This window comes from Sphaeramia orbicularis, chromosome 2, assembly GCF_902148855.1.
Source record: "Sphaeramia orbicularis chromosome 2, fSphaOr1.1, whole genome shotgun sequence".
NCBI classification, from domain to species: domain Eukaryota; kingdom Metazoa; phylum Chordata; class Actinopteri; order Kurtiformes; family Apogonidae; genus Sphaeramia; species Sphaeramia orbicularis.
The window spans coordinates 8,109,276-8,126,563 of record NC_043958.1 but is presented as its reverse complement, the minus strand read 5'-3'; the positions used below and the strand labels follow the sequence as shown (position 1 = coordinate 8,126,563).

Below are 17,288 nucleotides of genomic sequence, written 5' to 3'. Positions count from 1 at the left end.
CTTCAATAGGTAGAAAAATGCAGTAAAATCAGGCTGAAGGAAGTGAAAATGTGAGTTATGATTATTATAATAAATGACGGAAGATGATGTCTTTAATTCAACTCAAACTTAGAAATGACCACGCAGGCTAATAAATTTGCAGCATATTATCTTGTACAGATTTGTTATTTTTATTCAATTATGGTGATTCAGGATTCACGCTGATAAATGCGAGTCAACAGTATGACTGGTGGTGGAGCTTTTGCCTTTATGTATGGTCTATTTTCATTCCGACCCTGTAATAAAGTCAGATTTTTTACCATGTTGTTCACGTTTATATCCTGGGGATGTATCCAATATGTATTTTATGCAGCCCTTCATCTGAATATTGTGGTTTCACCCACATAACAACCATCTCCATGCATTATAGTGTTGCTCCTCCTTTCCATCTCTCTTGACCTCATGACGTTTTCCATCAACATCAAGGAGAACTGTTTCGGAAAAGTGAGTAGATAGGAGGTAATTATTTAGATTTTTTTGGATGCACTCTATCACCTAAGTCTACAGTCCTATAAAGAGGCTAAATCCTGCCCCATCTGGCGTTCACCACATGAAAAAAATCATGTAATACACACAGCAGTTAGTGGTGAAAGACAAATCATTGTGTTGTCATTTGCGTATATGATATTTCTCAATTTTAGATCATTTTACAAGGCAAGAAAGTTGTAGTTTGTTCGCGTGAAATGCTTCAGTTGGAACCAAAGATGACACAACACCTCTGCAGACTCCACATTTCATCTCATTCGTCAAGAATCAGTGGAAAAATTACTAAAAGAGATGAAATTAGTTACTTGAGAGCTGCAGAAACACCTTCAGCAGCTCCGGGAGTTTGTAGAGATACACCTATAAAGGCATCCCTGTTACCAAAGCAAGTGATGAAGAAGTTGTGATGATGTTTAGTTAGGTTTGAGATCTGTTGACCACCACATGGAATATATATTTACATAGTAGGGGCTCTGTTGTCTAGAATATGCACATCGTTTTTTGTTTTTTTTTTTTAATCTTTTTTTTTTTATCTATTTTCATTGTGCATCTGCAAAAGTACAATACAAAAAAAGAAAGAAATTCACATTTTATGATCCAAGATTTTGTGACAAACAAAGTATAAACCCCCCCTCCAGAAGGGATGGCGACCCACATACCAACCCAACCTGGAACTCGAAATGCGAAAAACACTAATAAAAACAAATACACGTATATAGATGAAAATGAATATAATAAATATGCACATATTTTTCTGATACTGGACTCGCTTTTGTGTGTATGTGTCCTTTACTTGACTCACTTTACTTTTTTTTTTTATTGGCTGTTCTCAAACTTGATGTGTGTGTATTTTACTCAAAACAAATCAGTTGCGATGTACAGTGGTATTTTGCAATGACAATAAATCTTATTCTATCACCTCAGAATGGATTTATGATTGTTCATGAACCCTTTACAGAAGGGGCTGTTTTAGATGGAAACATCAACAATCTTCTTATTTTTTAACAAACTCATCTTATTTTTACTTGGAAAATTTTCTTTTGTCCACTTTTTATCATCCACTGAGGCATTTCATATAAAATACAATGGCACTAAGCGATCTTCATGTTAAATTACATCTTTCTTAAGCTGAAATTGATGGCAATTGATTTTTTTTTTTTTTTTTCTGAGAGGTGTGTCCCATGGGACCCTCATTATTTCCTGCTATCTTTAAGCCAAGTCAGCTGATTTGTGTCTTCGCTCAATCTCAGTCTTCATCCACTCTCTCCACCACACACAAACTCGCCTTTAACCACTCTCTTGTAATCTGTCAAACTCTAAGTGCTCGCTCTCTTCGCTGTCACTCAGCTGTCACTTCAATTTAGCGGCTGTTATGTGCTGCCAATTTTCTCATTTTCTCTCATTCCACATTAAGTGTCTCCTTGAAATACAGTATATACAGAATGTGTGTCATTTCCTGATTACTTGCTCTATATTATTCTATCTATGGTGAGAAAAACACCTTTATCCCAGCACCATCTGTTACTCCTACAGCCATGGCAAGATGAGTTAATAAAATTGTACACAGGCGAAAAGATAACAGCGAATGCCACATTATGATAAATATGTCTTCAAACAGGTATGCTCTTGTAATTGCTTAGTTCAGATTATCTGTGTGTTAAACTGATGCACTGTCTTATCTGTGAATCTTCTTTCTTCTGAAATACTAATATTATCTCTCTCAGAGCGGATCTAGATGGGAGTTGGGAAGGTGGGCAAGTCAAAATCTCTTAAAAGCATGCATTAAGTGTGTTTTTATGTTGGTTTCAGTGCAAAATTATAAAACGTCAGTCTGAGTGTAGCTGAAAATGTCAAATTTAACCACAAAGGATTGAAAAATACTAAATATTTTATCCATTTGGAGTGTACGGAAGTGTGCTTATTATAAATAATTTCTGCACCTTAAAATATCATGTGAAAATATATTCTATTAGGATTATCTCTAAATTTGAATATCATTATTTTTGTTCAGTATTGTGCTTAACCCTTTATCGGGCATGAAGTGACTATTTTTGGTAATTTCTGCAAGCATTAAATACGAGGCCAATCCCATGCCTCAGTGGCATCAAGAAGCATGTTGGTTTTTTATAAAACTATACAGTGAATCAGAGAGATTTTATAGAAATTTTGAAGCTGTAAATGGTGAATATGAGTGATTTCTGTCAGTTAAAGACCTTAGAACAGTTGCTATAGATCTTTTATGGCAAGAGAAGGGAGACTGTTGTCACACCAACTAACAAGGAGGCAGATGATGATGTCCAATAACACACTAAGATTGAAATTTTGAATTTCAGAGTATTTCAATAAGTGCCGTATATAGGGTTAAAACGTATGCTCTCTTTATCAACACTTGAATTTTGTTTTTTGAGTGTATTCTTCTTTGAGTTTTTGCTTATTTTCATATTTTTTTAATGAGAAACACTAATACAAACTAGTTATGATACTTGACCATGTCACTACTGTGTGTTTGCCAAAGTGGGTGAGGTTCATGTTGTTAATTTGTTTTAGTATTTCTTCCTGATATATCAGCTTTGTATCTGACAGGAATGAAATACCTGCAGCTAACATCTAAAAGCAGTTCTCTCTACTTTTATGACATCAGATGAACTAAGCATCACTTCAATGACTATTATTTCTGCATCATTCTGTATCCCTGTCAGCAGTTCACTGAAACTGATAATTCAGGATGCTACGCCTCTGAATTTCTTAAGAGGCCTTGGCACTGAAACAGTTGGGAGACCCAGCGAGAGATGATGAGAAATGTATCATCAGCAATCTGCTTCTCACGTTGTCAGAACACGGACGCATCAATGCAAGTCACGCTCAAGCTATAGTTTGTCCAATTGGGGAAAAGGGTTCCTCTGAGGTCTTTTAGAAGTCGTTAAATTACATTTACAACAGCATGTTACTTTTTTTTTTTTACCCGTCCCATACATGAATAATGCCTCAAGCAAGTTCACCTTATGGAAAAAAAAATCTTTGTCATCGGAGTCCTTGATGTGAGAACTCGTAATCCTCAGTGGGATGCCCGTCATGCTGGCCTGTCACATGTCTGAAAGCTGTTACAGTTAAGTGCTCCCTCTGAACTACACTTGGCTCCTTCTTCTTGCTAAAAAAAAAAAAAAGTAAATCGGCTTCAAACCACAAATTCTGACAAAAGCATACTTGCACATTTTTGTCTGTCTGTACCGCCAGCAGACGCCTCCCCTCCGAAATCCCACCAACACATAAATGCTGCTCAGGGACGTGTGCATCAAAACCTGTCAGTACCTTCAGCTTTTCAGATTTTGCAGATGTTAACAGTGGTTTCCCCTCACCGCTCACGTCTTCCAAGTCAACATCACCTCTTAAAACCCCTCTCTACTGGTAAAATAAACTGTTAGAGTGGTCATAAAGTGTTAGATGAAAACTGTCAAGTGATGCAATGTTTGGCTGAATCTCTGGCTCTGAAAGGTTTGTTGTGTCTCCCAAATGAGGATAAGAGATAAAACAGAATTTTATAGTCAGTATGTAGGAACTAAAGCAGTCAGGTCCATGAGTTATGTAGAAGTACTCACACCACACTGCAATAAAAGTAGAAACATTGCCTTCAATCTTCACGTAGGTACATATTTTCTGTAAAATGCACGTAAAGTCAGAGTAATAAGCACCGGTAGACCATAAGAAAAATGTTCTTTGTCAGTGTTTTGTCATTTTATTGCTGTATATGTTAAAAGTTGAGCTCATTTCGACTGCTTTATATACTGTAGGTAGTTTAATCCACAGAAATGCATCATATTCTGGCAGATCATTATATGTTTTTGCATTACTGTCCTAAAAACAGACCTCATTTCAGTTGTGTGATGATGTGTTTTCCACTTAAATCTTGCAACTATTGATAGTTTTTAGCATCACTGAGCAAGAATACAAAGTTACCTTTCAGCATGTTTAATTTAACTGGTCTAAGATTAATTTAATTGGTCAAAGGAAGTGAGAGTCTTGCAGCTACTATTTACCTGTGTTTTCAGGCTATAGAAAATCTAGCCTGTAATGCAGATTTTGACTAATCATTCAGGTACAGGGATTAATACATGGCTGACTGCTGTAACTACAGATTCTGGCAGGTACGTCTCTATTCATCTCGACACAGCTTTATTTTTCCAGAACAGAGTGACACACTGTCAGCATCTACATGTAAGATTAGTCTTTTTATTTGAACTGAGAGACCTGCAGGAGGAAGGCATGTATGTTCCACTTCTGATAGGGCTTTTTTTCTTGTGATTTTGGGTCTTGGAGTTTTAATCCAAGAGAGTTTATGTAGCTGACGAAGGAGTAGATTTTATTCTCAGCCTATAAAGAAACACTGAATGATTCAGCTAGTTTTCACTGGACGGGAAGAGGGTGAAAAATTGTCATCTGAAATTATATTTGCTTCTGAGATGTCATGAAATAGATGCATGAAGTTGCACAAAATGGAAATGTGTATTTATCGTGAATGCAACACTTGAATAACAATATACTAAGTTACATTCCACCACTGTCTAAAACTCATGAATAATCCATTTTACTGCTCTGAATATTTGCAGCCCAAACATACAGCTGCTAGCAGTGAGTTTAAAGTACTATGCATGCACATATGCACAAAGAGACTTTATCAAATGTTATGAGGCTGTGTCTAAGTGCAGCAGAGAAACCTCGCTACCACTCTCATCCAAATGCATTAGTTCCTTCATCTATCATTATGAAAACTCAGCTCCTGATGTGTGCTTTGACTCTCCATCAAAGACATAAACACAAACATCTTTGGTAAAGGGCCAAGATGAGACAAGGTCTTGTCTCTGTATCTTATGAGCAGCTCATGAATAGACACGATGCACATGTCAGCAAAGAAGCGGGAACAAAGAGTTATTGCTGAGCTGTAGTTTACACTCAAGCATTTTGCTGTCAAAGTAAAGCAGCCTGAGTGGCACACAATAAAGAGAAAGGCTTCAATAACACTAAAGATAATTACAACAAGATGAAACTTTACTTCAAAGAACAATGCGGATCCTGTCAAAAATAACAAACTATTCAAGGTCGAAAAACAAAACCGCTACTTCTGCCTGTAATAAACAACAATATGTCCACTGATGATTACCTCCCATTAAGCTGTGTTTAATGGGTGCATAGATGTGATCATGTGTGAGTACAGAGCCTCTATCAGCACCTATGATTATCTGATGCTGCAAGTTTGAACCCAAAGCAGCGTTATACTGACCTCTGCTGGTCACATTTTACGAGTAAATCAAAGTCATTCACAAAAAAGTCCAGCAACATTCATGTATGTCGAGTTTTACACATATTCTTTTCCATTTATCCTTCTGTAGCCTAGGACATATTAAGAGTAGGGTGTTTTTTGACAGGATAATGGTGCATTTAATATCCCCATGTCCTTTGATCTGTTCAATATAGAGGCAGATGACAGCAAATGATGTAAATGTAATAAGCAAAGGAATGTGAATGTTGATTATTGGTCATTTTTTAAATAAAATTTTCAAAAGAATATTATACACAGGTATAATGTACAACAATGACCCAAAAAAATGCAACATTTAGACAGCGAAGTAAAGGCAGCGAGGGAAAAAAAAATCCCCGAACAGTTCTTACATGCTCTGGATGCTGTTTATCACGGTGCTCTGAGGTTTGTTTCAGACCTCAGAGCTCATATTCATCACTGTTTTCTGTATGTTTGAGCTGGATGGATAGATCTTTTTACATTCAGACTAAAGCATTGCTATTCTTTTATTTATAAATGTATTTTAGGTCTGCTTTCAATATATTTACATCATCTGTTGCAATGACTTTAACCCGTAAAGACTGCCAGCGACCAAAAGCATCTACTGATCTAAAATGTTTAATACCTGTTGTAGTTCTATCAATACATATGAATAATTGAGGTAAAATGCAGTTTGTCTTTTCATGGTCATCAGATTTGACCCATTTGGACGTTCAGAGGCTCTGTAGTGAGTGTGGAAACACCATCACCTTCTGTAACTTTGATTCACCAGTAAAACCAATGGAGTTTGATCAATGACAGTGGATAGACACACTTGGTTTTGCGTTCAGTTAATGACATATTTTACTCAAACAGTCACTTTTTCATCAGTTTTCTCTGTTTCTGATATAATAACCTTTAAATTTAATCTGAGCTTTTATAAAAATCTACATGATCAGTAAAATAAATATAGGAAAATACCTGATTTTCACAAAACAAAATACAAAATACAGAGGCTAATATTATAATAAAATGCGGTAAGTTACTGAAGAAAGGTTAAACAGAGAGAAAATTAATTTGGCAACTTCCACAAAGGTAGCATTGGGTCTTTATGGGTTAATAGTTACAGTCTCTGTTTCCAGGATCTGTTATCTCTACATGTTCCAAAAGTCAGAACAGAACTGTCAAAGAAATGCTCTGATCCTATTACATGGAACAACCTACAGAAGGAGATAAAAATGAAGGATCTGGTCTCTTTAAATGCATTCAAAGTCATTCTGAATGAATGGGAAAAGGGAAAAAATCTGTGTCGGTGTTTTTCAAACTGATTGAATCATGTTCTGCTTTGAGACACTTTTAAGGAACATTGTCATTATACTTGTAGTACCTTTTAAATTAATGATGGTGTTTTATATGTATGTTTTTAGTTTATTGTTTTATGTATGCTTTTAGAACTGAACATTATTATGTGTTTTATGTACATTTTTAGTGTGAATGTATGGCTGTAATTTCTATTTTTTTGAAACTTTTCTTGGCCAGGACACTCTTGAAAAATACATTTTTTAATCTCAATGAGTGTTCTTTTCTTGGTTAAATAATAATAATAATAATAATAATAATAATAATAATAATAATAATAATAATAATAATAATAATAATAATAATAATAACACCAGCATTGCTAAAAGGTAATCATTTAGTCATCATGTTCTACTAGATTCACTCATTCTCATTTTATTCATTGTTCACTCTGGCAATCACAGTTTCCTCAGAATCCATCTCTGTCTCCCTTTAAGCCACTCCATCATCTGATTGCCCAGAATAGGTGTGGATGGTACAATAAGTCCCTCACTGCTAGTTCAGACTGTGCTTTACAAAGTCCTGATGGCTTTACAGACTTATCCTTCAGCACACACAGCTGTAGAGACTCTGGTATGCATTGTTTTATGTTTCCAAAAAGGTCCTATGAAGGGGTGACGTGTAAATATGTACCCATGGACTTACATTCCAACATGGACTATCATGGCTTATACTTTCAAACGCACAATAGTAATGGATATTGTACATCACCTGCAGCCCAATCTGTGGTTTGTTTTGTAAAATCAGGTGAGTTTTTTTAACAGTCTAGCACAACTGCTGCACTGATGAGTAAAATATATTTTGCAAAGCTGATATACCTGAACTTTAATGGGATTTAAAAGCCAAAGAATCTGTCATTTACGAAACACAACTGCTAATATTCTCCATCACAGAATTTCATATGACTCGATGGAAAATCACTGAAGACATCACTGATACTCAGCCCCGGAAAATAATCTTATGTAACCACTCTGTTATGAGTCCATAATAAAACAGTGACAAACACTTGACCAGAAAGTTTTTCCAAGATCCTGCATTAACAACTAAAGTAATATTCAGAATGTAATGGATTCAACAGCTACAGCTCATTATAATTAAAGTAATATGTCATGTAAAAAGGTCCTAAAGGTACATGGCAGCTTATGACTATGTGCAAACCTGAAAGTGACGCCTTATTTGTATCTCAGTATTTGTATGATTTTATGAACTGTTGTGTTAATTAGTGCACACAGATTCAGCATATGCAGAACATGTATCTCCCCAAACCACCACAGACTGGACGTCAAGTAATTTGGATTCTACGCCTCTCTTCTCTTTCTTCAGACTCTGGGACTTTGATTTCCAAAAGAAATGCAAAATTTACTTTAATCTGAAAAGAGAACTTTGCACCACTGAGTCATAGTATCTGCTGGTGCTGGTCCACTGTGTTTTATCAGGTTAAAGGTCAACGCAGGCATCTACAAGGAAGTTTTAGAGTGCTTTAGGCTGATCAGCTTTATGGAGATGCGAATTTCATTTTCCAGCAGGACTTGGCACCTGCCCACACCCCTAAAAGTACAAATGCCTGGTTTGAGGACCAGGGTATTCATGTGATTGACAGACCAGCAAACTCACCTGACCTGAACCTATTGTGAAGAGGAAGATGGGAGACACCAGACCCAACAACTTGACGTTGTCACCAAAGTGAACTATGGAAAGACCTACGAGAACAGGACCATTAGCCTGCTCTGGCATCCTGTAAACTGTAAATGACACCCTCAGGTCACATGTTAGTCTGAACGTGGAGGGTCCTGCAGTCTCCTGATGTTGTTTGTGTGACTTCCAGATTGGCTGTAAATCTGCATCAGCTAAAAAAGCCATCTGGATGGACTGCAGAGGGTGGATCTCCCCAGCCTTCTGTGAGTACTTTATCAATCAGGTAAAAGACAGGAAATGGAACTTAATAATTACTCATTAAGTGGAGGATCTGATTTAATATGAACCCATATGTCAGCCAGACTCAGGCTGATGATTAAATACTTGCTATCTACCTCAAAACCAGTTGCTGCAGACATACAAAACAGACCCCGAAATGGAACAGATGATGAAGAACATGGACTTCTCCGTCACCCCTGTCCTCAACGTGGACGGCTACATTTACTCCTGGACGGACAACTGATGGATAACATTTAATTCCACTTACCTCATGGCTTCTGAGCAGCGCCCTATTTCCATGAATGAACAGGATATGGAGGAATGAGAGTCCTTGAGTAATAAATTCTTCAAATAAGCTAAAATCAGGGAATAAATTGGTTTCTGGGACTCAATATGCCCTGAGTAAAACTAAAATGGATAAACAGCTAAAGATGAATACAAATTGTTATGCAAAAATCAATCAAATCCAGCATTTAAGACCTAAACAAACTAAAAAAAAGCCATTTGCTGGTAATTTCCTGAAGTATAGTGATCAGGACCAACTAATCTAATCTATCAACCTTTTATTACCTGTTTAGACCCGAGTATGGAGGAAGAACAGAACACTAGGACCTGAAGGTTGTGAATTTTTGGGCACAATTTTTAATCACAACTTTGACACCAACTGGGGCAGTAGTCTTCTAATGATTTCCATTAAGGTTCTCATTCACAAAGACTGTTTTTTGGAAAAATGCAGACATAATTCTACCTGACTTTGCACCAAGAGACTGTTTTCCTTGAGAGAGAAGATGCTCCAGAGAATCTCATTGTGAAATTCATCTTTTCTAAGCCCAAAACTAACATTACTTGCAGCTAAATCTTTTGACATTTAGGAAACCCAGTAAAATTAGCACTGTTATTAACATTGGACTCTCATTGCTGTATTATTGTGCTGTTGCAGCTGTGGGGGTATCATTTGACTGGTGCTCTGAATCCTACCCTGGGAAGTCCACCATGTCAAGGGGTGGAAGCATAGGCCATTACGGACTTTGTAGGAAGACAAATTGATGAAATCCTGTTTCCTCACAATCCACTCCTATGGCCAGAAGCTTCTCATCCCATACGGACACTCGAACGCCATCATCCCAAATGAGAACGAGCTGGTATGTAAACACACAAACACCACTATACTAGATATTGTGCACATTTATGAGGACACACAATGTTTCCACACAATATCAAGTGTATTTAATCTGTAAAGACCCACAATAGCTTGAGAAGATAAAACAATCAATAAGGGATGGAGTAGGAAATTAATTGATAACTATATTGATAATGGATGCAGTTTGAGTTAGGCTTCTTAAAAATTTGTTTTCTTTACTCTCCTATGTCAGCAAATGCAATGTCTTTTTTGGTTTGGACCACACAGGACACTTGAGGGTGTCCTCTTGAGATTCTAGCAACACTGATTAACACTTTTCTTCACTTTCGTGTCATTTCATAGACTAAACAATTCATCAGTCAATCAAAAAAATAATAGCGAAAAAAAAAAAAAAAATCCTTCCATTAGTTAAATACTGCAGTGACTATGTTTCAGCTTCAACTGATACAGTGGGTAGCTTTATATTATTTATAAACAACCATTGCTTTACAAGAGAGGATAAAAGATTGGAAAATGTCTGAAAATTTGGAAATTTAACAATTTATTGAACTCTAATGCGGCCTGTAGACATAGCAGTCCAATATGCTACTTGAAATGTTATTCAGTTTAAAGATCTTCATTTGGTGGCTTTTCAAAGCAAATATGCACAATAAAATCAGCCTGTTCAAAATGCATTTCTGCCACTGCTCAAAATCAGCATGATGTGGAAGTGGAAAGCCATTTCTTCCACTGTGAAGAAAAAAAAAAGATCATTTCAGCGTGCCATAATGACGTACTTTCCACACTATGCCACTGAATACACAATATGCAGATGAATATTCTAATTATCACTGGATGCATTTACATTAATAAAGACAACACTCTACACATTGTCATAGAAACTGAGCTCATCTAAACCACATAAAAACACTGTCAAAGAGACCAAAGAAACTGAAGTACACACTGATGTTGATTTGCATCTATTTTTGACAAATAGTAACAATGCACAGCAAAAGCCCCTTAAACATCATAAAAAAAAAAAAAAAAACAGTCCATCAGTCATTGAATCTCCATCTGCCAAAATTTAACAGGAGATGACTTGGAAAAAGCTGTGAAACCCTGATAGTGGAGAGGCAGGGGTTGTTTGTTGTTCCTGGAAAGGGTGATGCAGGTAATAACCCACAGGAGCAATCTTCTAGAGAGAATTATGCAAAACAGGACTATGTCCATTCGTTTCTCCAGCTTTAGGAGGACTCGAGCTGTAGGAGGCTGGCCGACTTTGCTAAGCTATTTAAAGCAGAGCATCACTCATTGGCTTGGATTGGTGCACAGACATATTAGACTTTAGCAGGTGATATATGAATCTGAGGAAACTGTGTGTTTGCCAAAGCCCTGAGGTGAAGTATCTCACATATGCTGCAATGTTTATTTCTCTATTGCAGTCTGCACTGTGCATATACACTTGGTACAACTGCTTAAGCCAGTGTTTTTCAACCTTGGGGTAGTAATTGATTAAAATTTTTTAAAATTACGATACATTTTTTTACTGATTCAGTTTATATTTCATTCTAATTAAAACACCACACACTTTTCCTAATAAAAATCAAGTTCAAATAAAATGCCGGGTATAATATCTGAGAGGGCATATATTGATTGACCCGATCATGTAACTGCATATGTTACTACGCTTCAACTTGCCTGGCCTGTCCACCTGACCCCACTAAGACATCTCCAAGAGAAACTGAGAAGCACACACCAAAAAGGTGTATTATATACATTATATAGATGAAATGTTGTCTAAAATTAACATTTATTTGCAACATAATATAGCAAATTATTACATGATCAAAAATAAATTAATTTTAGCATAAAAACAAGTCTTATTTTTAAATGTCTGGGGTCACCTGTGATGTTAAAATTGGGTCACGAGCCAAAAAAGGTTGGGAACCACTGATCTAAGCAAAAAAAGCATGAATCCTTTAGTCTATTCTGAAAAAACTTTGAACTGTCTTCAAACTTCAACTGTTTCTTATGTTTACATTTATGTAAATCTGTTTCATTCAGGTTTTGGATGTGTTTCTGCACTCCACACATCCTCTTTGACACATCTTAATATTCTGACAGGATGCAATCGCACCTCTTACACCAGTTCAAAGAGGGTATCATAACTCATAAGTATGCAATCACATGTGCACGTGTGCATGACAGCTGTATTTTCTGCTCATTTGGCCAGACATCTAGCGTTGGTGGTGGGGTGTCAAATCCTGTCAGGGTAGAAGAAGCTCTGTACAGTCATTTGCATTTCCTGTCTTTGTAAGCCCTACTGTACAGACTCCACCAGGGAATCATGCCTTTGATATTGAGCACATTTAATTCTGTAAAACTCTTGCATAAATATTTAATGACGGAAGAACAGTGAACCACTGCAAAATTTATACTGTATTTGGGTAAATGTTTTAATTCTTAGTGTGACACTGACTTGTGTTTGGTTCATTAGATGGAGGTGGGTTTGGCTGCTGCAGAGGCCATTAAGAAGGTCCATGGGAAGTAATATACAGTAGGAACATCACCAGATGTACTGTTCAAGTACACAGCGAGTTTAACTTGATCTACAACCTTTTTTTCTGCAAATAATCTGTATATTTTTGCATTGTATCAATATAAATGTAGTGACTGTTTCTTCATGATTTCACAAATACCCCTTTAAGCAAAACAGCAAAATACTGCAGAAAATAAAAGAACATTTAGGACATATCTACAGTAGATACATAACTTTGAAAACTGCAGATGGAAATATGCTACCTTTTGTCAGACAAATCAAAGTATATTCTATAAATATAACAGACTGTTCTGCTTTTAATGTTAGGGTTTACTCTTTGTCTGCCATCTGTACATTGGCAATAAAATGGTCCAGTTTTATCGCTGCTCATATATAAGTCAATGGCTATCAGTGATAAAATCTCAGTTACTTTAACTTTATATATATATCGCTATTCACCCAATTCTTTTCCAATTGGACACACGTTCTTTATCACTAGGAGAGGTGCAGTTTACATTTTGATGGCTGAAATTCTAATTCTAAAATTTTTTTAATACATTTTTTAAATTTCAACTTTGACAATTTGTCCAACCAATTTCTCTGACATTATTCACCCAATTCTTTTCAAATTTCACACACATTCTTTTCTTGTGGCTTTCTCTCATTTTTTTTCTTTTTTTTTGTTTTACAGATTTTTGCAATTTAAAAAAGACTGAAAATTAAGTCTCAAAATTAATCGCTGGGTAGGAAGGGTATCAGTGAGCAGGTGGGGCAAAGTGGCGGGGGTATTAGTATTATCCAGTTACTTTTTCACTTGTTTAGTAGAATAGTCAGTCAGGGAGAGTATCATATCCAGCTTTTGTTTAGCTGCTTATGTTGAGCTATTTTCAGATGGCTGAACACGAGATATGCTAAATATGTGGGTTTTTCTAAGATTTTAATTTAAGTTGAATAAACCTATTAATAAAAGAATGAAAATAAACCAAAAAAGCAACTACTATAATTATAAAAGTGTACCAGGCCTACAAAAGATTCTAGGTCTTTCACCTCTTCTGGAAATGCTAAGTCTGTGCTGATTTCTTGTGGATTATGAATATATCAGTTTTCATATTTACTGTATTTGTAACCTACTCTAAGATATGCTGTCTGTTTGTTTTATTTTTCAATGCAACACTAAACTCCACAAAAGCAGAAGACATGTAAAGACGATGTTTTGCAATGTCTCACGTTCATTATGTTTTGTATTTATGTGGATTTTCCCATATTTAAGGCAGTATGCGTCACTTTTCTGTTGAGTATTAAGTGTTTTGTTGTTTGAGGAGCCTTTTATACAACAAATAAAAAATTTCAGTACACAGTGGGAAGAGTGGAAAAGGTGGATATGACTCTGAAACAAGAGCAAGACCGTTTAAGTTCTGACCTTTTTCCACAGATCTCAACTCTGGCTCATCCAGAGACTGGGCTCGACTACAGGGGATCCCGTTTGCTTTCACCTTCGAGCTGAGAGACGATGGGACATACAGCTTCGAGCTTCCAGAGGACCAGATCCAGCCAGCCTGCGAGGAGGCCTACAGCGGAGCCCTGCACATCATCATCCACGTCCAAGATAAGGAGTTTATCAAGCCGACAGGCACAGCAGCCACTGTGACTGCAACACTGTGGACCACCATGATGGCTGTGTTTGTCACCAGCACAGCAATAGTGTAAAAAATGTCAAAAACCTAACTAACCTAAGCAAACACAGTTCAGACATGGTAGTAAAATATTCTTAAACATGTAACTTATTTATACTCTCAGCTGTTTGATCTTTATTTGTTCATATTTGTCTTAATTTTCTGATCAAGTCTGAAGTTGATACACTGAAATATTTTAATTCTCATTATGTAACACACATTACCTGCTAACAAACACCAATAACAACTTATGTAAAAGCAATAAGCATGTCATAATGTGTGCATCTTTTAACATTAATAAAGCTTATTTATTGAATTTAACACACTTGGTAGAAACATATCACTCATGTTTGTAACATTTTTTCAGGTCTGAGCACAGTAACATAAAATGTGACGTCCAGTGTGATGTCTGAGGGGGAAAACATGTAAACTGACCACTGTTAAAGCGAGTGCTAAGACTGGAGGAGAGGGGTCTTCTCAAATTCAACAAGTCTGACTGTCATTGTCTGTAGCTGTGTTGTTGAAAGGCTGGAAACCTTGTTGTCTCAGACCAGCCAGAGGCAGGAAGAGCTGCTCCTCAGGAGGAAACTGGTCCCATCTTGTCCACGTCCAACCTGGAGGAGGAAAGCAAGACCACATCTGAACCTCCTGAGACATTCACGTGCATGTGAGGACATTACATTTAGGGTGTACTGCAAATTATACTTCATTCTGCTAAAATGTAACACTGTTCTCATTAGCAGACATGTTTTTGCAAAAGTGAAACACAGTAACAACTGTAATAAATAAAGATGGTATAAATTTTGGTCAAATATTTCTAAAGGCAAGTCTTGGAGATAAACAAATAAAGTGCAAAACTTAAATTTTTTTGGTAGAAAATAGTTAATTTGTGTCAAATAGCATTTATTGTTAGACATGTCATTCAGATTAGTCAAGTTTATGTAATAATAATAATGAGATGCTAATTAGGAAGCAAGACACTGGAACTTCATTTGTCCAAAATCGAGGTGAAAAAGTTGACCTGAAAACCCAGGTGAAAAGGCTTTTCTGGGACTTGTTCTGTGCAGCACATACGCAGCCTGTGCCTACAAACTGAACACGGCTTTCGCAGCATTTTATGTTGGAGTATGAAGAGTTACAAAACAGTGAAAAATATGATTTTAGCATTGTTACAGTTGAGTATGCTGATGATATGACATTCCAGTCCTTGTAGAAATTCATATGAAGAGGACTGAAATAAACTGGTTTGTGCTTTCTGACACACTGGTGAAAACCAGTAAAATCAACCCTAGGTTCCTATATGAGGACTTTTCAAAGGCAATGCTTAGTATTTAAACATATAAGGTCCTACTAATGCCCAGCAGCTAAAATGAATTATTAATGCATACAAAATAAAAGCTAAGGGATAATCTTGTTTTTTTCTCTTGTGCACATCAAATACAAGTAGTATTGAAAAAAAAAAGTAGTTCAACTCGTAACATACCCTCGTTCTTCTCTGGTTCCAGGTTTTCCGGTTCTCCTGAGTGTTTCCTGTCCAGTTCACCTCGCATGATTATGGTGACATAATGATACTGCTCCTCCACTCTGATGGAGTTCACCACTGACGCAAAGCAGACGTTCACCAAACGCACTCCTGCCTCCTCCAGCACCTCTCTGTGAGCACATTCCTCCCACGTTTCTCTTTTAATGACACAATAACACAACTAATGTCACATCCTCTCAAGAGCATCACATTCTGATGATTCACTATCAAATTACATGAGTCTACTGTTAAAATCAACATATTGACTCTAAAACTAAATATTCTCAGTAGTTCGAGTAGTAGTACGATAAGCTCTTGCTTTTTTTTTTTTTTTTTAACCAAGGCGACTAATGAATCACAAGCTTAATTACACTGCAAAAATAGCACAGAAAGATGGTAAATAATGCTGAATTTAACTAAATTACCTTATGTTAAGCACAAACTTAAGCGAGCTTTTAAATAGTTATTAAAGACACCGTTGATTTAGTTTATTACTAGTGAGATCTAGCTTCAATATCTTAAGACAATGTTAGATTTATCATCTTAAATTGTGATATGTTTTCTAATAAACATGCTTGGCAAGAAATGGAAAAAAAAAATTCACAGATAATACTTTTTTCATTTCTTTTACCTCCTTGTGTGCTCGAAACTGCATTGGAAAATAATGTTAATTTATGTCTTGTGTAGGGCTTTGTGTAAGATACTTGCATTAAATCAATTCAGGACATTTCTGAATATTTAGTTTTTAGTTAAAGTTGAATTCGGAACACTAAAATGGGTTATTGATATTCGTTCAGGTATGTGGGGCTATATGCAAAACTCAGAGGCTGCAGCACAGAGGTGAATGTATGAATGAAGATGAGTCATTCATAAATACATGTTGATCGGCTGTGATGATTTATGAATGGAGATCACTACCTACCTACCCAAACTCCAAGTGACCTCCGGGCAGCTGATACTTCCCTTTGCCCATTGCACTTTTGCGTTTTCCCAGTAAAACGCAGCCTGGATGGGCCAAGTCTGTGACCAGCACCCCGACCCCCACACCGGGCCGCTTCAAGTTTTTACCTGACATCTACTTCTGGTCATTAACTAGTCATAAATGAAGAGGATTAATGATCTAAACAGTCTCACTCGACCCACCGCGTTTAGCCAAAGAGTGTGTGTGCAGGATGTGAACATGCATTCACCTCTGTGCACTTCCGGGTTGTTGTGCGATGGGTGGGGTTCAGCTTTGTACGATTTTCTTTTCATTTCAGTTACGACAACCTTCTCTAAAATTAATGAAATTCGTGTATAGTTTCCTGAAACGTCACAAAATCATCAAACGTCATCAAAACGGAAAAACTGGCATTTATTTATTTATT

At 36.5% G+C, this 17,288-nt stretch overlaps 1 protein-coding gene and 1 pseudogene across 1 annotated transcript; one reads left to right on the top strand and one right to left on the bottom strand.

Moving 5' to 3' along the window:
* Positions 1-441: 441 nt before the first annotated feature.
* On the top strand, positions 442-14,433 carry LOC115436371 (carboxypeptidase O-like; annotated as a pseudogene).
* Positions 14,434-14,481: 48 nt separating this feature from the next.
* On the bottom strand, positions 14,482-17,081 carry nudt15 (nudix (nucleoside diphosphate linked moiety X)-type motif 15). Its single transcript, XM_030155947.1, has 3 exons — positions 16,848-17,081; positions 15,883-16,079; positions 14,482-15,013 (listed from the first exon to the last, which is right to left on the bottom strand). The coding sequence occupies exons 1-3, from the start codon at positions 16,994-16,996 to the stop codon at positions 14,883-14,885; spliced, it is 477 nt and encodes a 158-aa protein (XP_030011807.1). The 5' UTR covers positions 16,997-17,081; the 3' UTR covers positions 14,482-14,882.
* Between the last annotated feature and the right edge of the window lie 207 nt (positions 17,082-17,288).